This window comes from Bombina bombina, chromosome 1, assembly GCF_027579735.1.
Source record: "Bombina bombina isolate aBomBom1 chromosome 1, aBomBom1.pri, whole genome shotgun sequence".
In the NCBI taxonomy this organism is placed as follows: domain Eukaryota; kingdom Metazoa; phylum Chordata; class Amphibia; order Anura; family Bombinatoridae; genus Bombina; species Bombina bombina.
In genome coordinates this window covers 1,480,845,478-1,480,868,170 of record NC_069499.1, presented here as the reverse complement: position 1 = coordinate 1,480,868,170, position 22,693 = coordinate 1,480,845,478, and the positions used below count along the sequence as shown (strand labels likewise).

The window sequence follows — 22,693 nt, the reverse complement described above, 5'->3', positions numbered from 1 at the left end:
GTCTAGTCGTCGGAAGAAGAGGATGGATCCGCGCTGGAGGTCTTCAAGATGGAGCCGGTCGTCATCGGATGGAAGAACATAGAAGATGCCGCTTGGAGAAGATGTTTGCCGGTCCGGATGTCCTCTTCTTGCCGGATAGGAGGAAGACTTTGGACCCTCTTCTGGACTTCTTCAGTGGATGTCTAGCCCCTGCTTGGGTTGGATGAAGATCTTGGAGCCAGGACGGATCGGTGAACCTGGCATGGTGAAGACAAGGTAGGAAGATCATCAGGGGCTTAGTGTTAGGTTTATTTAAGGGGGGTTTGGGTTAGATTAGGGGTATGTGGGTGGTGGGTTGTAATGTTGGGGGGGGGGTATTGTATGTTTTTTTTTACAGGCAAAAGAGCTGAAATTCTTGGGGCATGCCCCGCAAAGGGCCCTGTTCAGGGCTGGTAAGGTAAAAGAGCTTGTAACTTTTTAAATTTAGAATAGGGTAAGGAATTTTTTATTTTGGGGGTCTTTGTTATTTTATTAGGGGGCTTAGAGTAGGTGTAATTAGTTTAAAATTGTTGTAATATTTTTCTTATGTTTGTAAATATTTTTTTATTTTCTGTAACTTAGTTCTTTTTTATTTTTTGTACTTTAGATAGTTTATTTAATTGTATTTATTTGTAGCAATTGTGTTTAATTAATTTATTGATAGTGTAGTGTTAGGTTAATTGTAGGTAATTGTAGGTAGTTTATTTAATTATTTTATTGATAGGGTCGTGTTAGGTTTAATTATATCTTAGGTTAGGATTTATTTTACAGGTAAATTTGTAATTATTTTAACTAGGTAACTATTAAATAGTTCTTAACTATTTAATAGCTATTGTACCTGGTTAAAATAAATACAAAGTTACCTGTAAAATAAATATTAATCCTAAAATAGCTATAATATAAATGTAATTTATATTGTAGCTATATTAGGATTTATTTTACAGGTAAGTATTTAGCTTTAAATAGGAATCATTTATTTAATAAGAGTTAATTTATTTCGTTAGATAAAAATTATATTTAACTTAGGGGGGTGTTAGTGTTAGGGTTAGACTTAGCTTTAGGGGTTAATACATTTATTAGAATAGCGGTGAGCTCCGGTCGGCAGATTAGGGGTTAATAATTGAAGGTAGGTGTCGGCGATGTTAGGGAGGGCAGATTAGGGGTTAATACTATTTATGATAGGGTTAGTGAGGCGGATTAGGGGTTAATAACTTTATTATAGTAGCGCTCAGGTCCGGTCGGCAGATTAGGGGTTAATAAGTGTAGGTAGGTGTCGGCGACGTTGTGGGGGGCAGATTAGGGGTTAATAAATATAACATAGGGGTCGGCGATGTTAGGGCAGCAGATTAGGGGTACATAAGGATAACGTAGGTGGCGGCGGTTTACGGAGCGGCAGATTAGGGGTTAAAAGTGTAATGCAGGGGTCAGCGATAGCGGGGGCGGCAGAATAGGGGTTAATAAGTGTAAGGGTAGGGGTGTTTAGACTCGGGGTACATGTTAGAGTGTTAAGTGCAGACGTAGGAAGGGTTACCGCATAGCAAACAATGGGGCTGCGTTAGGAGCTGAACGCTGCTTTTTTGCAGGTGTTAGGTTTTTTTTCAGCTCAAACAGCCCCATTGTTTCCTATGGGAGAATCGTGCACGAGCACGTTTTTGAGGCCGGCCGCGTCCGTAAGCAACTCTGGTATCGAGAGTTGCATTTGCGGTAAAAATGCTCTACGCTCCTTTTTTGGAGCCTAACGCAGCATTTGTTTGAACTCTCGATACCAGAGTTAAATTTATGGTGCGGCCAGAAAAAAACCCGCGGAGCGTTAACAGCCCTTTTACCGCCGAACTCTAAATCTAGGCCTGAGAAAGTTACAGGAAAGAATACAAATTGCACAGTACACGACTGCTTCATACCCTCATTTATTTTCTTGAAAGCTCTAAGACTTCATTATAGTTTAGTCAATTTGATGTCTAAAAGATGTTGCTTTCTTAGATATAAACTAGTGATCTTTTAGAAAGCAGAAGTCGCAAGGGTGGTGCTTAATAAAACAGGTTTGCTCAATATAGGGTCTTAGAACTATGGAGATATTATCAAAAATGGGATTCTTTACTAAGATGGACATATAACTCAAATGACATATAAGTCAGAATCTTTTCTTCATTTAGCTTAATCTCTTTGTCTAGATATTGAAAAACCATGATACAGTGAACTGAAGCATACACACTGCTTGTGAGATTTTGGAAGAGTCCATCAATCTGCGGAGCCAGATAGGTTGGCAATTTCTTTAAGAACTTTATTTGCTTCTTCCTCGTACTCCTTGGACAACTGTTTAGCTTTATTTATATTTTGGAAATTTGCTACCAGATTGTCTCTAAATCTTATGTGGTCCAAGTGACCTACATTAAGAGTGTCAATCTTGTCTTCCATCTCTGTCTTGTTGCGCATCAAAGAGTTGATCATTTCTTCCAGCATAGTTTTGTTTCTGTTAATAAGTTTGGCTGCACGGCTCAGCTTTTGGATGAGCTCTTGGGCTTGTTGCAGGTCTTCTTTAACATGGTTTTCTGGGTTCACCACAAGAGAAAAATTAAATCCTTCCATGTGTACCTTGATGTCACAGTCATCTAAAAAATTTAAAATGACAGGTTAGGTTCCACCATATCGGCTGGTTAATAAATAACTGTGATAATGATACAGCACACATCTACAATTTGTATATACAACATATACACTATCAGAAGCGGTTAGCCCTTAGTATATTTTTAGCTTAGTAAGAAGTACAAAGTCTATGAAAGTTGTGCCTATCCATTATTAAGAGAGTGCAAGATGGAAGGTAATCTGAGAGACACCCCCAAGGTGAAAGCCTAATAAAAATGTACCACTGCTGGGGAGAAATTAATATACAGAACATATACTAAAGAACTTAAAAAATACATTATGTTAAGACATCTGTAGCACCATAGATGGTCTTATACTATCTAGATGTTAAGGTACTTGCATGCAGCAAGGTCAGTACAATGTAAGTTTGGCATCTACCTCCCAGGGATTAGATTTAGGCAGATCGTGAAAGTGCCTAACTAGATTCAATCTCATTATCTAGTACACACTGGCTTCAAAGTAATGTATTACTCCACTCTTTACCAATGTAATTAACAATAGGTTCATCTTGCTATAAAATGTATTGTACATAACAAATACTCTTCCCCTGGCTCTTTTACTCTTAATATGCAATTTTAGGCTTTACCTTCATCATAAAAAAGTATTTTCCAAAACAAGTAGAATATTGCTACCCACTAATCAAAATCACATGTACAGTATAGTGTGAAATAACTAGTGAATGTTTCCACTTAAACAACATTTACCTGGACACATTGACAGGAAACAGTATAGAGTTATAATTACTCACACCTTAGGCACCATATTGTATCAAATTGCTATTAAAAAATCAAATGGAAGAGTCTTGGCCACACAAACATGTTTTAGAATGCCATTGTTAGTAATGAGGCAAAGAGAGCCAAGATAATGGAACAAATAAGGGATTAAATAACAAATAAGGGATTTAATGCATCATATGAACCTGAGTTACTCTAATCAATAACTCTAACCATCAATATCCTGCTGTAACACCTTTTAAATTAAACACACATATACAGAAAATCGGGGAAAGACCATCTAGGTTAAGTTTTTTTTAACAGGCAACAATATTAATTTTAGGTTTTCTAACAAAAACCCATACTCATATGGTCAGCAGCCCAGGTGTACAGCTCATATGGAGCCCACCTTCACTCTTCCAACTCTGTCCACACCTCGGAATCGACCGACCGCTTAAATGTAAATAAAAACACACACCTTTAGTAGGGCTAGACATAAATCCTGCTAAAGCTCAAGGGAGCCTAACAACTTTCCCAGACTTAACAAAAGCTGGGATGACTAACCATGTTCCTGCTCTGGATAGCAATAGCAACCTAAGGAAGATGTTCATTTGTGAGCCACCGCCGCCAAGCCACGGGAGGGTGGGAAATTCTTTAGCTCACTGGAACAAAAGAGGACTACTGCTAAGTGGTGTATTTAGGTTTTGTGCTGCCATAGGCACTCAAATTCTGCTGCCCCCACCAGGTTTTAGGCTTTTTTGGCTATAATATTTGTTGGTGAGGGTGTAATGTGACTTTTTTTATCATGGGATCTCCAAATTAAATGTTCATGTTCAAGTGTGTGTGTGTATATATGTATGTGTGTATATGGTGAGTGTGTGTGTAGTGCAAGTGTGTGTAGAGCAGTGAGTGTGTAGCGTAGTGTGCATGTATGTGTGAGTGTGTATAGTGTAGACTCAAAAACTGCTGCCCCCCCGCAAATCTAGGCAAGTGCCTTGTTTGCCTGGGCCAATATATGCCCCAGCTAACGCTTCATGCACAAGTGTTGCTTTCCCACACCTTACCTTTCAACAATGTTTCATGCACTCTATTCCTTACTCAGGGCCTTAACCCTTATGTTTATTTAACGTTAATTTCACCCTACACCCCACTGATTCATTATAAGAGTGTGTGGTTTTGCACAAGCATATAAGCTTGTACATGATTTTCACACATAGTGCTGCATTTTCTATTGGTGTACAATATTCATCCAAGTGAATTGCATGTTGAAAAACAATCGCCTAGATTTAGAGTTCTGCGTTAGCCGTCCAAACCAGCGTTAAGGGGTCCTAATGCTGGTTTTTACCGCCCGCTGGTATTTAGAGTCAGTCAGGAAAGGGTCTAACGCTAACTTTGCAGACACGACTTTTCCATACCGCAGATCCCCCTAGGCCATTTGCGTATCCTATCTTTTCAATGGGATCTTTCTAACGCCGGTATTTAGAGTCTTGGCTGAAGTGAGCGTTAGAAATCTAACGACAAGACTCCAGCCGCAGAGAAAAGCCAGGAGTTAAGAGCTTTCTGGGCTAACGCCGGTTCATAAAGCTCTTAACTACTGTGCTCTAAAGTACACTAACACCCATAAACTACATATGTACCCCTAAACAGAGCCCCCCCACATCGCCGCCACTCTATAACATTTTTTTAACCCCTAATCTGCCGACCGCACACCGCCGCAACCTACATTATCCCTATGTACCCCTAATCTGCTGTCCCTAACACCGCTGACCCCTATATTATATTTATTAACCCCTAATCTGCCCCCCCCAACGTCGCCGCCACCTACCTACAATTATTAACCCCTAATCTGCCGACCGGACCTCACCGCTACTATAATAAAGTTATTAACCCCTAATCCGCCTCACTCCCGCCTCAATAACCCTATAATAAATAGTATGAACCCCTAATCTGCCCTCCCTAACATCACCAACACCTAACTTCAAGTATTAACCCCTAATCTGCCGACCGGACCTCACCGCTACTCTAATAAATTTATTAACCCCTAAAGCTAAGTCTAACCCTAACACTAACACCCCCCTAAGTTAAATATAATTTTTATCTAATGAAATAAATTATTTCTTATTAAATAAATTATTCCTATTTAAAGCTAAATACTTACCTGTAAAATAAACCCTAATATAGCTACAATATAAATTATAATTATATTGTAGCTATTTTAGGATTAATATTTATTTTACATGCAACTTTGTATTTATTTTAACCAGGTACAATAGCTATTAAATAGTTAAAATAATTACAAAATTACCTGTAAAATAAATCCTAACCTAAGTTACAATTAAACCTAACACTACACTATCAATAAATTAATTAAATAAAATACCTAATATTATCTACAATTAAACCTAACACTACACTATCAATAAATTAATTACATACAAATACCTACAAATAAATACAATTAAATAAACTAACTAAAGTACAAAAAATACTTCAGCCGGATGATGGACCTCTTCAGCCCGATGATGGACCTCTTCAGCCCCCGCTTGGGCTTGGTTGAAGACTTCGGAGCCTCTTCTGGACGGATCAGTGATACCCGGCATGGTGAAGATAAGGTAGAGAGATCTTCAGGGGCTTAGTGTTAGGTTTATTTAAGGGGGGTTTGGGTTAGATTAGGGGTATGTGGTTGGTGGGTTGTAATGTTGGGGGGGTATTGTATGTTTTTTTTTACAGGCAAAAGAGCAGAATTCTTTGGGGCATCCCCTGCAAAAGGCCCTTTTAAGGGCTGGTAAGGTAAAAGAGCTTTTCAATTTTTATTTTAGAATAGGGTAGGGCATTTTTTTTTATTTTGGGGGGCTTTGTTATTTTATTAGGGGGCTTAGAGTAGGTGTAATTAGCTTAAAATTGTTGTAATATTTTTATAATGTTTGTAAATTATTTTTTTATTTTTTGTAACTTAGTTTATTTAATTGTATTTATTTGTAGGTATTTGTATGTAATTAATTTATTGATAGTGTAGTGTTAGGTTTAATTGTAGATAATATTAGGTATTTTATTTAATTAATTTATTGATAGTGTAGTGTTAGGTTTAATTGTAACTTAGGTTAGGATTTATTTTACAGGTAATTTTGTAATTATTTTAACTAGGTAGCTATTAAATAGTTATTAACTATTTAATAGCTATTGTACCTGGTTAAAATAAATACAAAGTTGCCTGTAAAATAAATATTAATCCTAAAATAGCTACAATATAATTATAATTTATATTGTAGCTATATTAGGGTTTATTTTACAGGTAAGTATTTAGCTTTAAATAGGAATAATTTATTTAATAAGAAATAATTTATTTCGTTAGATAAAAATTATATTTAACTTAGGGGGGTGTTAGTGTTAGGGTTAGATTTAGCTTTAGGGGTTAATAAATTTATTAGAGTAGCGGCGAGGTCCGGTTGGCAGATTAGGGGTTAATACTTGAAGATAGGTGTCTGTGATGTTAGGGAGGGCAGATTAGGGGTTAATACTATTTATTATAGGGTGATTGAGGCGGAAGTGAGGTGGATTAGGGGTTAATAACTTTATTATAGTAGCGGTGAGGTCCGGTCGGCAGATTAGGGGTTAATAATTGTAGATAGGTGGCGGCGACGTTGGGGGCGGCAGATTAGGGGTTAATAAATATAATATAGGGGTCGGCGGTGTTAGGGGCAGCAGATTAGGGGTACATAGGGATAACGTAGGTTGTGTACAGAGCGGCAGATTAGGGGTTAATAATAATATGCAGGGGTCAGCGATAGCGGGGTCGACAGATTAGGGGTTAATAAGTGTAAGGCTAGGGGTGTTTAGACTCGGGGTACATGTTAGGGTGTTAGGTGCAGACTTAGGAAGTGTTTCCCCATAGGAAACAATGTGGCTGCGTTAGGAGTTAGGAGCTGAACGCTGCTTTTTTTTTCAGCTCAAACTGCCTCATTGTTTCCTATGGGGGAATCGTGCATGAGCACATTTTTTAAGCTGGCCGCGCCCGTAAGCACCACTGGTATTTAGAGTTGCAGTGGCGGTAAATTATGCTATACGCTCCCTTTTTGGAGCCTAACGCAGCCCTTCTATGAACTCTAAATACCAGCTGTATTTAAAAGGTGCGGGGGAAAAAAAACATGCGTAGCTAACGCACCCCTTTGGCCGCAGAACTATAAATCTAGCTGAATGAAAATATGCTTGAGCCATGTGGACAAAATATTGCAGCACAATATTTGTGTGCTCACGTGCAATATCTTTATGGATCTAGCTGTAAGTTATACTGAAGAGAATTACATGCTTAAAGGGACAGTCTACTTGAAAATTGGTATTGTTTAAAAAGATAGGCAAACCCTTAATAAATTATTCTCCAGTTTTGCATAACCAACATTGTTATATTAATACACTTTTTACTTCTTTGAGTATCTTGTATCTAAGCTTCTGCAGACTGCCCCCTTATCTCAGTTTTTTTTTTTGATAGGCGTGCATTTTAACCAATCAGTGCTAACTCATAGATAACTCCACGGAGCATAATGTTATCTATATGGCACATATGAAAAAGTGTCAAAATGCACTAAGATAAGAGGTTATTTGCAAGGGCTTACAAATCAGTTTATGAGCCTACCTAGATTTAGATATTAACAAAGAATATCAAGAATATATATCAAGAGAACAAAGCAAATTTGATGATTAAAGGAACATGGAACCCATATTTTTTCTTTCATAATTTAGAAAGAGCATGCCATTTCAAGCAACTTTCTAATTTACTTCTATTATCTAATTTGCTTCATTCACTTCACATTCTTTGCAGAAAAGCATATCTAGATAGGCTCAGTAGCTGTTGATTGGTTGCTGCACATAGATGCCTCGTGTGATTGGCTCACCAATGTGCATTTCTTTTTTTTTTTTTATTCTCTTTTTATTGAGTTTCCGCATAATTACAAACAAATACTTTGTCCAAATACGGTGACAAAAGAAAAAAGCAAAAACAAAAACATACATACAATAATCAAGTTAATATCGTACATCATAGGCTATACATTTTGTGAACCAAAGAAAAACATATTCATCATAAGTCCTTAGTGGGGGAAAAATGAATAAAGTGCTGTGTAAAAAAACCCCACTATATAGAAACATATCTGTCCGTGTATTAAAATATGAGAAAACATTTACACTAAACAAATTACCTTCTTTCTTAACATAAAAGTAGTAAAAAACATTGATTATACACAAATCCATACATCATTAGATATCAACAACAACTAAAAAACCTAACCAAAGAGCCAATAGTGTCCATGGCTAAATAAAAAAAAACAGTTCTTATTACCCTCTATTAAAGTGAACATTAAGAGTTGGCTGAAATTGTGTAGTATAACCAACTAGCCCTGGGTAAACTAGTTATGCTTTCTTCGACTCAGTGCTTATCTCGTCTTCTATCCCCACATTATATGCACGGTGATCAAATATACAATATAGCCAGAAAGTCAAATCCCCCAACCCAACACACAAAACAACAAAAAACAAAGAACAAAAAAAAAAAAAAAAAAAAAAAAAAAAAGGGAGATGGGAGACGCTCCTCTCTACCCCCCACCCCCATCCCCACCCCACCCCCAAGCACTCACTCAGTGTCCATTGCCCATTCGCCAGGGAAGTGACCTGCCAAGATGTTCACCTGTAAATATTCCGAATTACTAAAAGGTTTAATTAATTTTTTTTGATGCAATAAGGGTAATGATCTTAAAAATATCTCCCATTTCTTGAAGAATACTACTAGATGTTTTTCTTGTGGGTAGGGTAAGTTAATTTGTTCTATTATGAACTGCTCAGTCAAAGCCCTTTTAAATTGTGCCATTGTAGGTAAAGCAGCTGCTTTCCATGTCTTAAAAATAAGACTCCGTGCAGTTAGTATGATAGTATTTATCAAGTTATGATTCTTAATTGTATGCCGATATTTTACCAGAAAAAAGATCTCGACTGGGGATATTTTATAACCCACCTTTAAAACAACTGTCATCCAAAATATGATTTTCCCCCAATATTGCAATACCTTGGGGCAACTCCATAAACAATGGAAGAGATCAGCACCAGTATTTGAACATCTAGGGCACAGAGCATTTATTTTATACCATTTAGCTAACACCGCAGGCGTAAGATATCTCTGTAACCCGATTTTTATCTGGGACTCTCTCCAAGATGTCGGGACCCAGGGCTGTTGCGTTATTTTAAAGCTCTCTATAATACTCTGCTCATCTAAATCCGAGAATAGATTAGCCCATCTACCAACCATCTCGTCTACTTGCGCTTTTGATGATTTCTGCTTTAATAGTAAATATAAAGGGGAAATTGCATATATTCCTGCGGCGTACATTGAAATCCTAGACTGCAGCTCGCCCAGGGACCAATCATTCCCATATTTCGTGATTATCTCTTGGAGAAAGTGTCTAACTTGGAGGTAGGCATAGAACTCCCGTGGCCCTATATCAAACCGAGATACAATTTCTTGGAATAATAATGTATGCCCTCCAGTGTCCCGTATCTGACATAAGGTTTGGAGGCCTTTAGATTCCCAGTCTATGAATATCCGATTTAAGAGGCCAGGACTAAATTCTGGGTTCCCCGCTATAGGTAGATATTGTGAAACATAGGGTGAGTTGCCCATTTCTGTGCATAGTCTTTGCCAGGCAATAATGACGTTTTTCAGGGTGTCTAAGTAAAATATATTAGAAGGAAGTGAGGTGAGTGGACAGTGTAACAGAGCTTTCAATTTAAATGGGGCCACGAGCTGTGATTCCCACATAAATGACGTGATTTGCTCCTTCCCAGTCAACCAATCAAATGCGAATCTAGCTATTATGACCAGGTTATATGTCTGAATATCGGGGAGTGCCAAACCTGCTGATGTCTTAGAGTTCATAAGCCTACCTACAGCAATCCGCGGTCTTTTGCCATTCCATAAAAATTTGGAACAGGCCTTATTATATATAGTAATGTCTCTCTTATGTAGGAACCATGGAATGTTTTGCATGATATAGAGGAGCTTTGGAAAGATGATTGTTTTAATCAGCGTCACCCGGGCTGTTAGTGAAATAGGAAGCCTAGTCCATTCATCTAGTTTACTCTTACAGGAGTCCAATACTGACCTATAATTTAGTCCATACCATTCCTCCGGGTTCCTAGATAGTCGTAAACCCAAATATGTAATCTGCGGGACTTCCCTAAAAGGGTGATTCAGCTGCAGTGCAGGATTTTTATCTATCCACATAAGCTCAGATTTAGATGTATTAATCTTAAATCCTGAGATTTCCCCGAACTCTTGGGTGATACTCTGTAGGATAGGTAATGACACTGCAAGATTAGATAGGAATAGGAGGAGATCATCTGCGTAGAGAAGAAGAATCAACTTCTCGCGCGCTAATGAAATACCCTCTAGTTCTTGCCGTATTAGAATAGCCAGTGGTTCTATACTGAGATTAAACAAGAAGGGGGAAAGTGGGCAGCCCTGTCTAGTCCCTCTGAATAAATTGAATCGCTGAGTAGAGGTATTATTAATAATTACCGCAGAGGAGGGGGTACTGTAGATTAAACGTATATAATTGTTAAAGGGACCCGAAAACCCAAATTCGTCCAATGTAGAAAACAAATGATCCCAACTGACCCTGTCGAAAGCCTTTTCTGCGTCAACTGTCAAAATAGCCTTGTCAATGCTTCCATAAGATTCCTCAGTTTTATATATATTCCAAAAAGATTCAATCAGGATTAATAATTTCCTTATATTCCTTGTCGACTTACGACCATGCATAAAGCCAGACTGATTCTCATGAATTAAATCGCCCATATAAGGTTTCAATCGTAGGGCTATGATAGACGCAAGCAACTTGTAGTCGGTATTTAAAACCGAAATAGGTCTATAGGAACTTGGTAATTCAGGGTCTTTCCCCTTTTTAAGGATCAGTGAGATATTTGCAGCTGTGAAGGATGTGGAACAACTCGTATTCTCGGAAAAATAAGAATTAAATAACTTAACTAATATAGGAAGCACCTGGGGTTGGAGGATTCTATAGTATTCTATAGGTAGGGCATCTGGACCAGCTGCTTTATTAGGTTTCGCGTTTTTAATTGCCCACACTATTTCTTCTTCCGTTATAGGAGCATTGATGGCATCTCTAGCTTCTATAGATATACGTGGGGTTTTAATCTTCCCCCAAAATGTCTCTTTTTTCTGTAGATTAATAGGCTCTTGAGTATATAGATCCTGGAAAAAGTCAAAGAATACTTTTTCTATATCAGAATGACTTGTGTGTCTCAAGGTTCCTTGTTTAATAGCGGTAATTGCGTATCTCGGAGAAGATTTAGTTAACCTTGCTAGAAACTTTGCTGATCTACCCGTGAACCCTCCATACCTTGCTTTCATTCTGAGTTCTTCCTGGGCACTAACCTGTTTCAGGAATAAATCCCGGAGTGTCTTCGCTGTGACATAGGCATCCCAACACTCTTTCGTGTGCCTAGTAATATACGCTCTATATGTATTCTTCACGCGGTTAGCTAATTGTCTAGCCCCTATACTACTACTTTTTGACAGGTAAAGTGTATAGGACTTAATCTCTCCGCGTAGAACGGCTTTAGAAGCCTCCCAGAATATCTCAGTCTTATCTATATAATTATGATTATTATTGAGATATTCAGCCCATTTCAATCGAAGAAAATTCTGAAATTTAATATTATTACTCAGATATCTAGGGAAAGAAATGTAGTTCTGACCAGGCCGTCCTCCTGCGGCCCTAAGCCCCAATACAATAACCGCATGGTCCGAAATAGCTATGTCTTCAATTCTGGTGGTCCAGCTCTGCGTTAACATGGTTTCTGAGATCAAAAAATAGTCTAGTCTGGAAAAAGATCGCTGCGCATGCGAAATGCAGGTATAAGAACGCACATCCGGATTCTGAACTCGCCATAAATCAACCATCCCCAGATGAGAACATAATCTCTGAAATATTCTCATTTTTTTTCCTCTGCTGTTTATCATCTTGTTATTAGAGTTATCCAAAAAGGGATCTGCTAGTAAGTTAAGATCACCTGCGATAATTAGATTCGCTCCTATGAAGCTGTGTAATTTTACCAATAGGACGGACCAAAAAGTTTGGTCAACTTGATTAGGGCCATATATATTACAAAGTGTATATTTAATGCCTTTAATTTCCAACTCCAATATTAAAAATCTCCCTTCAGAGTCACGTTCAACATTACCTATCCTGTATTCTAGCTTACGACTCAATAATATTGCCACCCCCCTCTTTCTGGAAGTAAATGGCGCTGCCACCACTTCTCCCACCCACTTAGATTTAAGTTTAGGTATTTCACTAGCTTCAAGATGCAATTCTTGTAGAAAGACTATATCCGGATTGAATTTACCCAAATGTTTTATTACAGTTTTTCTTTTAATAGGTGAATTGATGCCCCCTATATTCCAAGACAAGAAGCTAAGATTAAACATCATCAGTACTATTCATCATCATCGGTACTATTCATCTTACTGATCTAATATCAATCATGGTGGGAAAAAAGGATTCACAGCATTTTTCTTCCTAATGCAATGGAGACCCATCCCCACAATGGACCATGACCAAAACCCAGGGAGGAGGAGGGAGATAAGCGAGGGAGTAGGGGGGAGAGAGAGAGGAAGCAGAGAGGGAGAGATAAAAAAAAAAAAAAAAAAAAAAAAAACATAAACAAACAACACAACAATTGGACACGACCCACACGGACCCCGAGACCAACATAAAAAATACCATTTCTACAACTATCCTATTCTTAAACTCCAGAACCATACTACTCATTCCATTAACTCATAAATAATAAAAATATTCAGATTCTATGAACAAAAACCTTCTTCCCATTGTGTTCAAGACCTACTCATGGGACCCCTGCCTCCCTACAAAAGGTCTCGGCCTCCATGACATTGTTAAGAGTGTGTGTACTGCCGTCTTTCTGCACTATTAGCTTTGCTGGGTAAATTAACCTAATATTGTAGTTCTCTTTCTGTAGCCTCCCATAGAAAAAGGACATATCTCTTCTTTTGGTTAACGTTTCTGAAGAGAAATCCTGAAACAATAATAGTTTGTGTGAGCCCAGAGAGAGAGAACCACATTTCCTGTAATGCCTGAGAAATATTAATTTGTCCTGAAAATTGACAAATTTAAAGATTACTGGCCTAGGTCTCGAGACCTCAGTCTGTTCGCGCCTTTGGCCTATCCTATGAACCCTTTCAATCAGAAAGGGAGCAGCAGGAGCCGGGATCTGCAGGGCCTGTGGTAGTGTGACAGTGACAAAATTCATCAAATCTTGAAACTCAGAAGACTCGGGCAAGCCAATTACTTTGAGGTTATTACGCCTCGAACGATCCTCAAGATCTTCCACTTTGGCTTGCAACGCGAGAATATCTTTGCTATGCGTGTCCATTATCGGATCACTGACATTAAGTCTGTCTTCTAAATCTGAGATCCGATTTTCTATTTCATCTAGCCTAGATGAAAACTGTCTAACCTCCAAAGTGAGGCTTGATATCTCATTTCTGATCTCCTGTTTGATCAAATCAAATTGTGGCGTCAATATTTTAGCTACTTCAGCTGCAAATTCCATCAAATTATTGGGGGAGGGATTGGAGACACTCTTATCCAGAGGGGATACCGTGCTAGAGTCCAAGTTCCTGCTGCTCCCCTTCTTTTCTCTAGATTTGGGGGGCATATTGGAAGGAGAACTCCTTTGCTGCATGTACTTATCCATGAATAGAGTACAACCAATGTTTATCTGAGAAGCGCTAGGTATCTAACTGGAAGATTTGGCACAATGGTGCAAAAAAAAAAAAAAAAAAAAAAAAAAAAAACACACACAAACTAACAATACCTTAGTAGCTTGTCTTTAAGTGAAACTCTTTGTGTAGCCCTGCTTTGAGTACTAGCTCTTAGTATATATTATTACAATTTATTCTCCAGAAAGTGATACAATATTTTAAATCAAGAGTCGCTGTTAATCTTCAAATCTCAATGTTTTAATTTAATCCAGGGTGTGGGAAAATTATCCTTTACTTCTAAACCCTTTTAATTAAGTGAAACAGAAGCCAAAAAAAAAAAAAAAAAAGATGTGTGTCAATGTGAGTACCCGGTTTCCAATCTAGAACCCCACAATAGCTGATACCCAATACAGATTGTGTATGTCTGAACACTCTAATATATAATTCTAAACTTAATTTGCTAAGATGTGGACCAATGCCTAATATTTAAGGTTATTAATTCGTCAAGGATACACCTATAGAAGCCTTGGTGATATTAAGAGAGAGTTACATATAGCCACTGTATTCTAATAACTATTACCCTTCTGTAATCACCTTTTTATGTTTATTTTATCTCCCTTCAGCCTGCAGTCAAACCAAAGCAGTAATTTGAGACAAGAGATGGTTTGTACTTGCTACGGGGTATATATAGATACTATATAGATAATACCAACAAACATCTAGATAGAGAGAACTGTGTTAAGGCAGACTATGCATGCATAAACGGTCCTCAACTTTCTCCTAGTGCAATTCACTTCAGATTATGATGTTTTTACAGCAGAGTCTTTACTGCCTTCACAGTCAATCTTTTCAGACGGTCTTAAGCTGTCCAAACGCTCTGTGGCTCCAACCACAAGGCCCAATAGGTGGAATGAGAAAGGCTTTAGGACACTTAAGCAGGCTGTATATGTACGTTCAGTGTACCCATAGAAATTAGTCCGGGCCAGCATATATTCAGAAATGTCAAAGTACAGTACCTTGCCGCTGTTGCTCTGCCCAGGTGCCTTGCCGGTCTGTTCAGACTTCGATGCCCTGCGCTCACAGCAAATCCCCACTGCTTTCCAATCTGACAAACCTCTGCAAGGGGGAACTTGCAGCCTGACAAGCGAACAGCCCTGGTACTCCTCCACAGCAGAGATGCCGGTCCTCGGCGAGGGGGGGACCGAGCACACCACAACCAGGGCCGATGTACTGCGTCGCCCCTCGATGACTCGGGTTGAAGGGGGCGGGATCACCTCCGCTGTCTGCCCAACCAGGGGGCCGAGATTCCTTGCGTCGGTCCACCGCTCCACTCTCAGCCCTAGAGGGAGACTCCCTCCTCGCCTGCACCGGGAACTCCAAATGCCCCAGACAACACCACCAACTAGCGGAGAGACCGCCGCCAGGTGCACCGCGCACTCAACCAGGTGAGTGCCAGAATCCTCGATCTGTGACCTGTATGACGGCGTGAAGGTATGCTCAATCAAGAAGACAGCTCTTGTGCAGGTGAGCTTAGAGTCTCTCCACAGACGGCCTTTGGGTGTAGGGTATAGTAGGTAAAGAAGTTGACAATCACTGGTGTAAGGCCTTAGATATAAAAGAGGGTTTATCTTGAAATAGTGATATTTTATCAGCTGGGAGTTTTTTGTAGAAATGGCGTGCACCAGCCACCGTGCACTTTTAGGCTGCAACTCGGACTTCCCATGCTGGATCGTAATCCATGTTCCCAAGCCTGGATATGGCCAAGGGAAACCAGTGCATCTGTTGGAAGTTGATTTGGGCCTCTCCCAGAGGCACGGAGCGTCCTCAGCACCTGCAGCTACCTGCAACCACCTGCATGCCCCGCCTCCAACAGGAAGTCGAGTATATTCGCCAATGTGCATTTCTATTTCTTCAACCAAGTATATCTAAATAATGAAGCAAATTAGATAACAGAAGTAAATTTGAATATTGTTAAAAATTGTATTCTCTATCTGAATCATGAAAGAATATTTTTGAGTTTAATGGCCCTTTAAAGTAAATTGTAAATTTATTTAAAATTGAATGCTCTATCTGAATCATAAACGTTTAATTTTGACTTGACTGTCCCTTTAATTTATATATCAGTAATAACATTTTTATAGTATTTTGAATCAACTTCACTAAATAATGATTTTATTGATGTTGAGATCACTTAAATAACACTTGTCATTGGCTAATCATCTAAACTTTAGTGAAAAGTAATTTCAATAACAAATGTAAGTGATTGTCTAATTGTAACAATGATTCTAATCCCTGGATACATACATGACATGGTTAATCTGTAAACTAATCCTACAGAAAATCTCACACAAAAAAATATAAACTAAACATGTTTATTACAGGCAGTGTCTGAATATTAATTGCAGAATTCAAGAAATTCAGCTTTTATCAAAATTCAACTCATAGGGCCCCCATATACTAAGGGCCGTGCAGACAAGGTTCTCAACTAAAGCTGTGCATCGAATGTGAAGTGTATGTCTGCTGTCCGGATATATCATTACATACTTGCCTGAATGTATAATGCTGCCCCCTTCTCTTGCATGACTAATCACGTGAGCGAAGGGCCTGTCAATCACCCCGAGTAAGCGTGTTCAGAGTGATTTCAATATGCCACCTCAGAGATCTCAGAGAGTGCCGTTTCTTACATAGTGGGAAGCACGCTCGCACGTGCCCAGCAAAGGCTCAAAAGCAGCTTATGCTGCTTAGTACATTGTTACATAATCCTAGTTTACTTTTCAAATAGTTTACAACTCTAAGCATTAAAACATAACAACAACAACAAAAAAAAGCAGCTTTAGTTTGTTTTTCTCTTAAAAACACCAAGATCAGCTCTATATGGGGCAGATTTATCAAGCAGCGGATGCTTCAATCTACCCCAGATGTTTCCGGTTCGCTGGAAACAAGTGTTAAGAAGATGCTCCTTAACTCGTCCGCTTACCTCTGAGGTGGCAGACCGCAATCATCCCAATCAGATATGATCTGGATTATTGACACCCCCTGCTAGTGGCCATTTGCACCCTGCTGTCGGCATTTAGTGATGCCGGGCGGACATGATTTGCTGCAGTGAATAATGTCCGTCCGGCATTTGATAAATCGGCCCCTATGTGTCAAGTGCCAGTTTAGGTGTTTACATTGGGCAGTGAGGGGTGGGCAGTCTCAGTTGGCATCTAGGGGTGCTTTGGAGATGCCCATAATACACTATATAAAAAGTGTCCTTTAACATAATTTTCTTTATTCTCTTGGTATCCTTTGGTGAAGTGGTTGGTTCCATATAAAACTGTGGGTTTAATCCCAAACTGTTCTTTAATGATTCAGATAGAGCATGCAATTATAAACAACTCTCCAATTTACTTCAACTAGCAAATTTACTTAAAGGGACATGAAACCCAAACATTTTCTTTCATGATTTAGGTAGAACAAACAATTTTAAACAACTTTCCAGTTTACTTCTATTACCAAATTTGATCATTCTCTTGGTATTTTTGTTGAAGGAGCAGCGATGCACTACTGGTTTATAACTGAACACATGGGTGAGACAATGACAATCGGTATATATATGCAGCCACCAATCAGCAGCTAGAACCTAGGTTATTTGCTGCTCCTGAGCTTTCCTAGATAAACCTTTCAGCAAAGGATAACAAGAAAAGGAAGCAAATTAAATAATAGAAGTAAAATGGAAAGTTGCTTAAAATTGAATGCTCTGTCTAAGTCATGAATGTCTAATTATGACTTTACTGTCCCTTTAATTCCTTTGCTATTCTTTTTTGAAGGAGCAGTTATGGACTACAGGAAGCTAGCTGAACACACTGGTTGAGCCAATGACAAGAGGTATATAAGTAAAGCAACCAATCAGCTACCAATAGTACATTGTTGCTCCTGAGCATACCAAAGTATGCTTTTCAACAAAAGCTACCAAAACAAATTAGATAAGACATAATTGGAAAGTTGTTTCTGAAACTTGAAAGAAAATTCCTTTTAATTTTGCCTTTGCTGTTCTTTTTAAACATCTCATCTTATATAAGACCCACCGCATTGTGTTCTTTTAAAAAAATGTAGCACCAGTAATAAAAAAAAAAAACCCAGCAAATCTGATAAAGAATGTTCAGAGGAGTTGTAGAAACGAGGAATTACTTAGGTCGTCTTGGAAGAAGATCTGTGAAATAATTTTTCTGTTTGCGGCACAACAGCGGCTAACAAGGAAGCAGCCGTACTCTTTATTCCAACGTGTTTAAGACATAATCCTCTGACTTTGCCATCATTCTGGGTAATTAATCAGATGGCCGACTAGAACGTTTTCCTCCGTGTATTATAAGCTAACTAAATGGAATTGCTTCACAATCCACGAGGAGCAATGCAATGTGGTGGTTTGTTTTCTTTAAAGCGGGTTTGTTTAAGAGTTGTATGTATTTTGGCCACATGTTCGCCTCTTTCTGTGACTGGCTGGACAGATTTATGGCCAGCGAAAAAGTTTTGATTTGTAACAAGCTCTAAAATAAAAAAGAAAAAACCCTATAAACTGGACTGAAATAAGGAAAATATGAGATTGCTAAAAAGCCCCCTTGAGTCTTATATGAAAAAAAAAAAAAAGATGCTTTACTGCCATAATACTACACAAAGTGGTTATGGATGTATTGAAAGACAAATTTACAGATAGGCAGTAAGAATAGGCAAATGTTATCGCAAATTCGTTAACGATAACTAACGTGATCTCATTCGCTCATTCTAAAAGATTGGCCAAAAGAAAAAATATTTCTTCTCTTATTCAAAATAACACTAAGTTGACAAATGTAACATTTAACGGTTTGTTCTCATCAATATGATCAATCACCAATATTTACATGTTACATGGAATATTCTAATATATTTGAACTGGACATTAAACGTTAAAATTACACCCTTCATCAACCCTTAGTAGATAGATTTAAAAAGATAATAATAAATAATGTGTGGACAAGCAAAAAAAATGTTTATAATGATTTTTTGATTCCTCAAATATTCTGCCATGAGGTTGTTTGGAATTAATCTATAATGAAAATTCATGAGTACACTATTTGCTAGGCTTAAATGGACAGTCTAGTCAACATTAAACTCATGATTCATGATTCAGATCGGGCATGCAATTGTATACAACTTTATATTTTAGTTTTATCATCAAATTTGCTTTGGTCTCTTGGTATTCTTTTGTTGAAACCTAAACCTAGGTAGACTCATATGCTAATTTCTAAGTCGCTGAAGGCTGCCTCTTATCTCAGGGCATTGTGACAGTTTTTAGCAGTTAGACAGTGCTAGTTCATGTGTGCCATGTAGATAACATTGTGCTCACTCCCGTAGAGTTATTTATGAGTCCGCACTGATTGACTAAAATGCAAGTCTGTCGAAAGAACTGAAAGAAGGAGCAGTTTGCAGAGGCTTAGATACAAGGTAATAACAGAGGTAAAAAGTATCACCTAGATTACGAGTTTTGCGTTAACAGGGGTGCGGTGCTAACGAGCAGTTTTCCCTCACCGCTCACCTACAGACAACGCTGGTATTACGGGTTTTTAGAAGCCCTAACATTAACGAACCCTACATTATATTTATTAACCCCTACTCTGCCGCCCCCATTGTCGCTGCAACCTAACTACATTTATTAACCCCTAATCTGCCGCCCACAACGTCGCCACCACTATATTAAAGTTATTAACCCCTAAACCTAAGTCTAACCCTAACCCTCACCCCCTAACTTAAAAATAATTTAAATAAATCTAAATAAAATAACTACAATTAACTAAATTATTCCTATTTTAAACTAAATACCGATAAAATAAACTCTAAGATAGCTGCAATATAACTAATAGTTACATTGTATCTATCTTAGGGTTTATTTTTATTTTACAGGCAACTTTGTATTTATTTTAACTAGGTGCAATAGTTATCAAATAGTTATTACATTTTTAATAACTACCTAGCTAAAATAAAGACAAATTTACCTGTAAAATAAAACCTAACCTATGTTACAATTACACCTAACATTACATTATAATTAAATTAATTACCTAAACTAAATACAATTAAATACAATTATCTAAAGTACGAAAAAAACACTAAATTACAGAAAATAATAAAATAATTACAAGATTTTTAAACTAATTACACCTAATCTAATCCCCCGAAAAAAATAAAAAAGCCCCCCAAAATAATAAAAAGCCCTATCCTATACCAAATTACAAATAGCCCTTAAAAGGGCCTTTTTGAGGGGCATTGCCCCAAAGTAATCAGCTCTTTTACCTGTAAAAAAAAAAGTACAAATCCCCCCAACATTAAAACCCACCACCCACACACCCAACCCTACTCTAAAACCCACCCAATATCCCCTTAATAAAACCTAACAGTAACCCCTTGAAGATCACCCTACCTTGAGAAGTCTTCACCCAACCGGGCCGAAGTCCTCAACGAAGCTGGGCGAAGAGGTCCTCCAGGCAGGCAGAAGTCTTCATCCAGGCGGCATCTTCTATCTCCATACATCTGGCGCGGAGCGGCTCCATCTTCAAGACATCAGACGCGGAGCATCCTCTTCAAACGAAGTCCAACTGAAGAATGAAGGTTCCTTTAAATAACGTCATCCAAGATGGCGTCCCTTGAATTCTGATTGGCTGATAGAATTCTATTAGCCAATCGGAATAAAGGTAGAAAAAATCCTATTGGTTGATGCAATCAGCGAATAGGATTGAGCTCGCTTTCTATTGGCTGATCCAATCAGCCAATAGAATGCCAGCTCAATCCTATTGGCTGATTGGATCAGCCAATCGGATTGAACTTCAATCCTATTGGCTGATTGTATCAGCCAATAGTATTTTTTCTACCTTAATTCCGATTGGCTGATAGAATTCTATCAGCCAATTGGAATTCAAGGGATGCCATCTTGAAAGACGTCATTTAAAGGAAACCTTCATTCTTCAGTTGGACTTCGTTTGAAGAGGATGCTCCGCGTCGGATGTCTTGAAGATGGAGCTGCTCCACGCCGGATGGATGAAGATAGAAGATGCCGCCTATATGAAGACTTCTGCCTGTCTGGAGGACCTCTTCTTCCCAGCTTGGATGAAGACCTCTGCCCGTCTGGAGGACCACTTTGCCCGGCTTCGTTGAGGACTTCGGCCCGGTTGGCTGAAGACTTCTCAAGGTAGAGTGATCTTCAAGGGGTTAGTGTTAGGTTTTATTAAGGGGGTATTGGGTGGGTTTTAGAGTAGGGTTGGATGTGTAGGTGGTGGGTTTTAATGTTGGGGGGGTATTGTACTTTTTTACAGTTAAATAGATGTTTACTTTGGGGCAATGCCCTGCAAAAGGCCCTTTTAAGGGCTATTTGTAATTTAGTATAGGGTAGGGCTTTTTATTATTTTGGGGGGATTTTTTATTTTATTAGGGGGATTAGATTAAGTGTAATTAGTTTAAAATTCTTTTAATTATTTTATTATTTTCTTTAATTTAGTGGGGGGGTTTTCCGTACTTTAGATAATTGTATCTAATTGTATTTAATTGTAGTTATTTTAGGTAATTAATTTAATTATAGTGTAGTGTTAGGTGTAATTGTAACTTAGGTTAGGATTTATTTTACAGGTAAATTTGACTTTATTTTAACTAGGTAGCTATTAAATAGTTAATAACTCTTTAGTAAATATTCTACCTAGTTAAAATAAATACAACGTTGCCTGTAAAATAAAAATAAATCCTAAGCTAGCTACAATGTAACTATTAGTTATATTATAGCTATCTTAGGGTTTATTTTACAGGTATTTAGTTTTAAATAGGAATAATTTAGTTAATTGTAGTTATTTTATTCAGATTTATTTAAATTATATTTAAGTTGGGGGGATGTTAGGGTTAGACTTAGATTTATCGGTTAATAATTTTAATATAGTTGCGGTGACGTTGGGGGCGGCAGATTAGGGGTTAATCAAATTTAACTAGTGTTTGCGATGCGGGAGTGCGGCGGTTTATGCGTTATTATATTTTTTATAGTGGCGGCCGGTTCGGCAGATTAGGGGTTAAAAATTTTATTTTAGTGTTTGCGATATGGGGGGGCCTCAGTTTACGGGTTAATAGGTAGTTTATGGGTGTTAGTGTACTTTTTAGCAATTTAGTTAAGAGTTTTATTCTACGGCGTTAGCCCATAAAACTCTTAACTACTGACTTTTAAATGCGGTATCAGTCTTGACAGGAGAGGCTGTACCGCTCACCTTTTGGAAGACTCGTAATACTGGCGTTAGGCAAGTCCCAATGAAAATATAGGATACGCAATTGACATAAGTGGATTTGCGGTATTTTCGAGTCTGGCCAAAAAAGTGAGCGGTGAGCCTGTCATTTCAAGACTCGTAATACCAGCGGGCGTAAAAAAGCAGTGTTGGGACCTCTAAACGCTGCTTTTTAAGGCGAACGCAAGACTCGTAATCTAGCCAAGGATACGCAATTAACGTAAGTGGATTTGCGGTATTTTTGAGTCTGGCCAGAAAAG

At 38.2% G+C, this 22,693-nt stretch overlaps 1 protein-coding gene across 1 annotated transcript in view; it reads right to left on the bottom strand.

The window, feature by feature from the left end:
* Positions 1–1,909: 1,909 nt before the first annotated feature.
* The window catches only part of LOC128653703 (uncharacterized), a 75,034-nt gene continuing 54,250 nt past the window's right edge, over positions 1,910–22,693 (bottom strand). The window contains exon 4 of the mRNA XM_053707153.1: positions 1,910–2,627. Within this exon, the coding sequence (XP_053563128.1) occupies positions 2,257–2,627 (371 nt within the window). The 3' untranslated portion in view covers positions 1,910–2,256. The remainder of the gene's footprint in view (positions 2,628–22,693) is intronic.